Consider the following 9,067-nt stretch of genomic DNA (forward strand, 5'->3'; position numbering starts at 1 on the left):
GAGGTGATTGCCACATTGATGACCCCTCTCTCCCTTGGGCTTCCCGTTTTCTCTCTCTAACCTCTTATTTTGGCCTTCAACAGTGGACTGCAGCCAGCACCCACACAGATGGCCACTACCTAGACCTGGTTTTCACTAAAAACTACTCTCTCTCTGATTTCTCCATTTCCCCTTTTCCTCTCTGACCATCACCTCATCTTTCTCTCCTCTCTCAGCTCTGCTCCAGACCCTGACAGCCTAGTCAGGAACTACAACTCTGCCCTATCCTCCTCTCTTGATCTACATGCCCCGCTTTCTCTCTGCCGTTCTCGCCCTTCTAACCCCCAGACCCTGGCTAAATTCCCACACGCGCATGCTGCGTTCCTGCGCTCGTTCATCTGAACGCCTCTGGAGGAAATCTCACACTCTCGCAGACTTCCTTCACTACAAATGTATGCTGTCCTGTTTCAACTCTGCCCTCTCTCAACCTAAACAATCCTACTTTTCCTCACTGATCAACACGTACAAGTCTAATCCCCGCCGACTCTTCTCTATCTTTGACTCCCTACTCAGACCACCCTCTGCTACCTGTTCTTCTTCCTCCGTCTCACCTCAGGACTTTGCCGACTATTTCAAGGAAAAGGTGGAATCCATACGTCAGGCCATCCCCTCTGTATCCTCCTCCCATCCTACACCTCTTCCTAACTCTCCTGCATGCCTTGACTATTTATCTGCTGTCACGGAGGTGGATGTCTCGATGCTGATCTCCTCTTCTCCCTCTACCACATGCCCTCTTGACCCCATTCCCTCCCATCTCCTAAAACTTCTTGCTCCTACTATAATCCCTACCCTCACACACATTTTTAACTCCTCCCTCTAATCTGGTACCTTTCCATCCTCCTTCAAGCATGCAACAGTTATATCATTACTCAAAAACAGCAAGCTTGACCCTACCTGTCTTTCTAACTATCGACCTGTCTCCATCCTGCCTTTTGCCTCTAAACTCCTTGAACGTCTTGTATTCTCTCGCTTGCTCCATTTTCTCAAAACCTATTCTCTCCTGGACCCTCTACAATCTGGCTTCCGCACTGCTCACTCTACTGAGACAGCCCTCAGTAAAATAACGAATGGTCTCCATGCTGCCAAAAACAGAGGTCATTACACTCTTCTCATATTGCTCGACCTCTCTGCAGCATTTGATACTGTGGATCACCCTATTCTCCAACACATTCTCCATACTCTTGGCATTCGTAACAAAGCTCTATCCTGGATCTCCTCTTACCTCTCCCAGCGTACTTTCAGTGTCTTTTGCAAACACCGCCTCATCTATCGATCTCTCTGTGGGTGTACCCCAGGGCTCTGTCCTGGGACCTCTTCTCTTTTCTCTGTACACACTCTCTCTAGTTGACCTAATCACTTCTCTTGGGTTCAGATATCGCCTCTATGCTGACGACGCACAAATTTATTTTTATACCCCTGACCTTACACCTGCGGTACAAACTAAAGTCTCTGAATGTCTCTCTGTGATATCATCATGGCCCTCCGCCGACTTAAACTCAGCAAAACAGAGCTCCTCATTCTTCCTCCCAAACCTGGCCCTATTTCCTCCTTCCACGTTACTGTTGGAACTACGATCATTCACCCAGTAGCCCAAGCACGCTGCCTAGGGGTCACACTCTCTCACATTCGCCCCTCACATTCAAAACATTTCTAAAACCTGTCGCGTTTTCCTCCGCAATATAACAAAGATACGCCCTTTCCTCTGTTGCTCGACTGCTAAAACTCTGACTCAGGCCCTCATTCTTTCCCGTCTTGATTACTGTAACCTCCTGCTGTCCGGCCTTCCTGCCTCTCACCTGTCTCCCCTACAATCTATCCTAAACGCTGCTGCCAGAATCACTCTACTCTTTCCTAGATCTGTCTCAGCATCTCCCCTCCTGAAATCCCTCTCCTGGCTTCCGATCAAATCCTGTATCTCACACTCAATTCTCCTCCTCACTTTTAAAGCTTTACACTCTTTTGCTCCTATCCATCCAGACTCTTGTGTTCTGCTCAAGGATGTCTTCTCTCTACCCCTTTTGTATACAAAGCCCTCCCCCGCCTTAAATCTTTCTCACTGACTGCCCCACACCTCTGGAATGCCCTTCCCCTCAATATCTGACTAGCACCCTCTCTATCCACCTTTAAAACACACCTGCTTAAGGAAGCATATGAGTAGCTCGATGGCTGATAATTAACACCTCATACATTAACCTTGGCCCCTTGCAGACACACTTACCAGAACACCCTCCTACTTTCTCTGTACGTTCTTCCTACCAACCAATTGGATTGTAAGCTCTTCGGAGCTGGGACGCCTTTTCCTAAATGTTACTTTTAAGTCTGAAGCACTTCTTCCCTTTGTGTTATTTATATCTTATTATTTATATGATTGAAACTATTACTGCTGTGAAGCGCTATGTACATTAATGGCACTATACAAATAAAGACACATACATACATACTCAGTAAGTGGGTGACTTTGGAGGGACTTTAGGAATGTGTGAGGGTAGGCGAGATTATGGGCGTTGGTGTGGGGGTGAATGGGATAGAAGGCGGTTAACGGGAGCTCTTGGAATGCGTTGGTGAAGTGATGCGTTTTGAGTTGGCTTCTGTAGATCATTAGGGAAAGGGCAGATTGGATGTGGTGAGGGAGCGTGTTCCAGTGGAGGGAGGTGAGTAAGACAAATGATTGGAATTGAGAGGCAAAGGGAGGGAGTGAGGGATGTGGCAGTCGGGGAGCGAAGTGGTCAGGAAGGGGTCTAGCGAGAGATGAGTGCTGCAAGGTATGGGTGGGGGGCTCAAGACCATGGAGAGACCATGGTGAGGAATTTCAAGAGGGAACATTGATGGATTGCCAGCCAGTGGGGTTGGGAGAGGAGACTGGTGGTGTGGGCAGAGCGGGGGTGATTGAGAAGTGTATGGGCCGAGGAGAGAGAAATGAGTGGACACATTTTTCTTCTGTTGTATAGGTGGTCATGATGGAGGGAAGGGTAAATGGGTAATGCCAGGGTTGTGAGCAGAAGGGAGGGTGGGGGGATGTGAGGGGCGGAGAGGAGATGGAGATTGGGGAGGAATTTTACAGGTTCATCATTAATTTTATCATTTATTTTCTTTTGTATTCCATATCATTTGTAATAGTTTTGATGACTCTAAAAAAATTAAAATAAAAAATGTGTGTATATTATATATTTTTCCTACTTATTCTGTAGTTTAGTGCATTGTCTCTGCTCCCCCTCCATTAGAAGTATATATTGTATTTGCTCTCATAAAAATGTATTGTTTTTATATATAAATACATGTTGTCTGTGATAAAATGATCTGCACATATTTACTTGTCTTGTTTTTTTAATTATGCTCTATATACATATATATGGTCTTTTTATTGAATGTATTACATATACACCCACGCTACTTTGTGGCTATTAGATTATTACAAGTACTAGCGCTTTAAGGGTAACTAGTGCTGTTTAAGTTGCTTCGGTAGCGTTCTCTACCCAACCCTGATGAAGCGGGAAAAGAGCCGGTGAAATGCATGGGCCGCCAGCATTGGACCAAACCTTGTCTTCTCTCCCACTGCCTCCCTCACCCCCACCGCCCAGGGATGTCACCTGCCTCCGACACCCCGATGCCCATCCAGCTGACTGCTGCACATGCTTGAAGGAGGTGGTTGGAAGAGAGGCGATGTCTGAAGCCTGCACACGGGGAGCGTCCGAGCGATTCTTATTTGCTGGTTATTACTAGCACGTTTGTGAGGGCAATGCGACTACTTTTTTAAAATATATATTCTTAATAAAAACTATCGCACTATGCTTGGGTGCTTTGTGTTGCGCTTGTTCTTCTAGAGATATCCTTTACCGGCTGTGTCGGCCCTCCCCATTATTACATCAGATTAACCATAAAACCAGCACCTGGACTTAAGTACTAATGCACTAATAATAGAAGTGTATATGTATGTGTATATTTATATATAAATATACAATATATATATATCTATATCCCTTTGCCCTAATTTACGTGGAACCATGAAATGCATAAGTCTCATGTCCTGGCTCTTGGCTTCTCGTCCTGGTGTAGGTTCATCTCCATCCCAAAAGGCAGCACCATAAATTCAACCCGGTGTCTCTTCCCAAAGACCTCCCAGACTGGGACTGGAGACACGGCTGTATACCCTACCAGAAGATGGACCTGTTTGCCGTGCTTTGCATCGAAACCAGCCACTACGTTGCGTTCGTTAAATACGGCAGGGACGACTCTGCCTGGGTCTTCTTCGACAGCATGGCCGACCGCGACGGTGCGTATCTGCTCCGATGAGTAGAGCGATGATCAACTTTGGTACAACCTTACAGATGTAGCCAGACTTGCTGTGACCAGATCCGTGTGGAAAAGGAAAACACTGCGGCTCCGGCAACATTAAAAGTCACGGCTGCCCTGTGAAGGCGTCCGTTCTGCCAAATGCGGACCCCGCGCAGGGCCGTGGCACAGAGAACAGAGGCTGGCTACATCTGTATTTGTATTCTTTCCTAGTTTCTAGTCCTCATGGCTTCTGCTGCGTATTGTCACAAGACTTACCGCTCTCTGTGTGTGGCGCTCGCTCTCTCTCTGTGTGTGGCGCGCTCTCTCTGTGTGTGGCGCTCGCTCTCTCTCTGTGTGGCGCTCGCTCTCTCTCTGTGTGTGGCGCTCGCTCTCTGTGTGTGGCGCTTGCGCTCTGTGTGGCGCGCGCTCTCTCTCTTGTGTGTGGCGCGCGCTCTCTCTTGTGTGTGGCGCGCGCTCTCTCTCTGTGTGTGGCGCGCGCTCTCTCTCTGTGTGGCGTGGGCTGTGTGTGTGTGTGTGTGTGGCGCGCGCTCCCTCTCTGTCGCGCGCTCGCTCTTTGTGTGTGTGTGTGTGTGTCTCTCTCTCTCTCTGTGTGTGTGTGTGTGTGTGTCGATCTCTCTCTCTCTTTGTGTGTGTGTGTCGATCTCTCTCTCTCTGTGTGTGGCGCGCGCTCTCTCTCTGTGTGTGGCACGCGCTCTCTCTCTGTGTGTGGCGCGCGCTCTCTCTGTGTGTGGCGCGCGCTGTGTGTGTGTGTGTGTGTGTGTGTGTGGCGCGCGCTCCCTCTCTGTCGCGCGCTCGCTCTTTGTGTGTGTGTGTGTCTCTCTCTCTCTCTCTCTCTCTCTCTCTCTGTGTGTGTGTGTGTCGATCTCTCTCTCTCTCTCTCTCTTTGTGTGTGTGTGTGTCGATCTCTCTCTCTCTGTGTGTCGCTCTCTCTTTGTGTATGTGGCGCTCTCTCTTTGTGTGTGTGGCGCTCTCTGTGTGTGTGTGTCGCGCTCTCTCTTTCTCTCACTCTCTGTGCGCCGCGCTCTCTCTGTGGGTCTCTCTCTCTCTCTTTCTCTCTCTCTGCACCTCCCTCTCTCTCTCTCTCTGCACCTCTCTCCTCTCTCTCTCTCTCTCTCTCTGCACCTCTCTCTCTCTCTCTGCACCTCTCTCTCTCTGTGTCTAGAGAATTTACACCATTTAACAGCAGTAGCAAAAATGAAAACATGTTTTGTTTGTGTGTTTTTCGTAGGCGGCCAGAACGGGTTTAACATTCCACAAGTTACCCCGTGCCCAGAAGTTGGGGAGTACCTAAAAATGACCCTGGAAGAGCTTCACGCACTGGACTCTCGGAACATTCAAGGCTGCGCCCGCCGGCTCCTATGCGACGCCTACATGTGCATGTACCAGAGTCCCACCATGAGTTTGTACAAGTGAACAGTCGGTACATTGTAACGCACTAAAAATGTGGTTCCGTATCCCCGCCGCCCGTCGCTGCCACGGTGGGCCTTCCCGGCAGCAACCGGTTAATGCCACTTCCGAACCACTTTTGTTTCGCTCCGCGGTTGAAATATTTAACGAGATGCATTTTTTTTTTTTTTTTTGCACTCCGAAGAATATCTGTTTTTTGTTTTTAAACGGACTACAAACCGGTGGAGAAACGGCGAAAGCTTTAACTTATATCGGGTGCTCTTAATGGCTTTTTTTTTCTTTTTTTTTTTCTGTTTGAAAAGTATTAAACAGCACAAATGAAAAGTCTGTTTTGGCAGGCATTGGTGTTTTCTAATAAGATATATAGAGTATATATATATATATATATATATATATATATCATTTTTTTCTTATGTAGCTATGATGGTGTACACAGCACTGTGCTTGGAATATTGCAGGCACAATGTGTCCCCATAATATTAATAATAATATTAATAACTTTATTTCATAAAGCACTTTTCTCCCAGTGGGACTCAAAGCGCATCACAATTACATTTCCAATTACAGCGCGCGGTACGCAGCACATAGAAATGTTACATACACAGTCCCTGCCCAGGTGAGTTTACAATCTATGTTTTTGGTGCCCGAGGTACAGGGAGATAAAGTAACTTGCCCACGGTCACAAGGAGCCGACACTGGGATTTGAACTTGTTTACACAGCCCGTGCCTTTACTCGCTGAGCTGCTACTCTTTCATTAGGATAATTCCTGTGCACTTGGTGATATGGCTGGTAATGCCGGTAGACCTTTCGAATTGAAGACTAGAGGGGAGTGTTACGGTCTTTATCTCTTATCAGTCCAGTTTTATAGGTAGAAAATTAAACATTTGGGATTTTTTTTTGTATTTGAAAGCTCGCAGTGTCTGCTGGTTTTTACACGTTCAGAAACGCTTTCTATATACGAAGAGCAATCCGCCCTAACAGCAATTAATGTCTCTTTACAGGATTTGAACCTGGAGGTTCTCGGGAGATGGGCCGCACCCCCCCCCCTCACCCCCCTCTCACCCCCTTGGTACGTGAGATAATTACTGGTGAAGTTACAGTTATTGCATCCGGGTTTATAAAGGGGATTTATATCCGATAGGAAGTCACAACCGGTGATTTGGCAGCTTCCAATTGTACCGGAATTGAAGCAGTGTGGTTCTGCCACGGTGCACATCAGATCAATTAGCCAGCGAAGGAACTTGTATATAGCAAGGAAAAGAGAAAGTATTCAGGGACTCCAGTGGTCTTGATGTAAAATAAAGTGTTTATTTGGACAGGATCGGCGTGTGTGTCCAACCTCAGGTCTTTGACACAGGCCCATCCATGACACAGGCCCAAGGTTGGACCGAAACGTTGATCCTGTTCTAATAAACACTTTATCAACACCACTGGAGTGCCTGGATACTTCCTGTTCACGCAGCATCCTATTGGCCTGAGATGTGGCCGCCATTTTGTTTTTATCCAATAAATGATATCCATGCCCTGCACTTCCCGTTGCTGTTCTGTTTTGGGTGAAGAGATTTTCTAACGAGTATTTTCAGCGGTGCGGAGTATCTGTACGGCGGGATCTCCCACGGGCCGTCACTGCATCACATTTCATTCGGAGAAAGATTTATGCACTTGTTTCAGGGACAGAGGTATATATATATATATATAGATATCAAGATCGACGGGGTGCAACCTAGAGAAGGGTTAACACCCCGAAACTTTGTGCCCTGTTGATCTTTATATATAATGGTCAAAAATGGTCTAATTTTTCTCTGGGTGCCATTTTGTTTACGCTAAGGGAATTAAACCCGGTAACTTCACCAGTCCGTATCTCTGAAGCCTGGGGGTCCCCAGAGCTCAAGTCGCGTTCGTCTCGGAGACCCCTAGTTTCCCAACCTGTAAGAAATGAACGAGTAGGTGGTACTGCTTCTCTAAAAGGTCAGTTCCACATAATGGATGAAAGGAGAAAATGAAGCCATTTAACAGAATCCATTTCTTATCAGAGGAATTAAACACCCTGCTAGGAAAAAGTTTCACTTTCCCGATCCCTGTGAAAAATTTAACTTTTCCTTTTGACCTGATCCTCTGTATTTCCAATCTTGTCTTGCCTGATTAATTAAATTGCGAGCAGAATCTACGGGTAACGTTTCAATTCTTTTTTTCTTTTACAAGACCCCCAACCAGTCTGATCACAATAGAGCGTTAGACAATGATTGCACAAGCCCATTGGTTGCCAGAGAAACACAATTTTAAACCAAAAACATTTACCCTCATAAACATGCCACTGCCATTGGTGCCATTTGGTCCTCGGAGGGATTGTATCTTCAGACATTTCCAATGCCTTAAAAAATACATACATTTAGTTGTGTATGTATATGTGTGTATGTATACGCACAGCTGTACTTGGCGCAGTACAAGAGAGACAATACAGTACAGGGAATTCTAGTACAATAAGTGTAACAAGGTCAGACAGGGCACTCACGGTACCTGGTATAATTGCCACCGGTGCTCAGCAACGGTAATCCTGCACTCGTACAGCAACCACCGCTGAGGGAGGTTCGCAAGCAGACTGAAACGTCCATCTTTGCTAATGGTTTTTTTCCCCCTTAGACCACGCGAGTGCCACTGCTTTTGTATTTCTAGACAGTAGGAAAGGAAATCCCTGTCTGGGGAGCTTACAATGTAAGGGGTATGATGGGAGACTTGCAGAGACAGCAGGTGAGGGAATAAGTGCAGTAGATGGCAGTGACCGTGGGTGTGGGACAGTTGTCATGAGTCCAGGTTAATGAAATGCTTCATTTAAGAGGGGAGTTGTAAGGACATACATACAGACATACATACATACATACAGGCATATTCACTAAGGTCTGTTAAGATTAAGGCAAGGACTTGCAACATTTAGTTCGGTCATTGTTTAAGGTTCCTCAGGGTTATGGCAGCGTCGACGCGAGTAACGCCAGCCACAGTTAGGTATGATTTAACTAACATTGTGTTTTTTACTGACGTTATTTTCCGCTCCTCTCCACATGAGCTAAACGCCTATTTCAGGGCTTGCATGGGAGTAACATACTTAATGTCACGTTATTGGAAGATAACGCACCATTTTGATACAATAAGGTGGTGTTCAGCCTATGCCAACGAGCTTTGGTTTTACAGGTTGTTTGCATATACTGTAATTAGCTTTTAAGATGTGCGTGAATTTTGATGGCAGTGGGTGGTACTCAGTACCTCTACTTTTTAATTTACAAACGCCGAGTACCTCTACTCCTTCCCTACTTTCTTTTCTCCTGTTTTCTG

The 9,067-nt window shown here is 46.4% G+C and overlaps 1 protein-coding gene across 3 annotated transcripts in view; it reads left to right on the forward strand.

Moving 5' to 3' along the window:
* The window catches only part of CYLD (CYLD lysine 63 deubiquitinase), a 57,720-nt gene extending 51,654 nt beyond the window's left edge, over nucleotides 1-6,066 (forward strand). For all 3 annotated transcript variants that reach the window (XM_075577145.1, XM_075577147.1, XM_075577146.1), the window contains exons 18-19: nucleotides 4,093-4,309; nucleotides 5,561-6,066. In XM_075577145.1, coding sequence (XP_075433260.1) covers nucleotides 4,093-4,309; nucleotides 5,561-5,745 — 402 coding nt within the window. In that variant the 3' untranslated portion in view covers nucleotides 5,746-6,066. The remainder of the gene's footprint in view (nucleotides 1-4,092; nucleotides 4,310-5,560) is intronic.
* Nucleotides 6,067-9,067: the final 3,001 nt, after the last annotated feature.

The sequence above is a fragment of the Ascaphus truei genome, chromosome 19, assembly GCF_040206685.1.
Source record: "Ascaphus truei isolate aAscTru1 chromosome 19, aAscTru1.hap1, whole genome shotgun sequence".
NCBI classification, from domain to species: domain Eukaryota; kingdom Metazoa; phylum Chordata; class Amphibia; order Anura; family Ascaphidae; genus Ascaphus; species Ascaphus truei.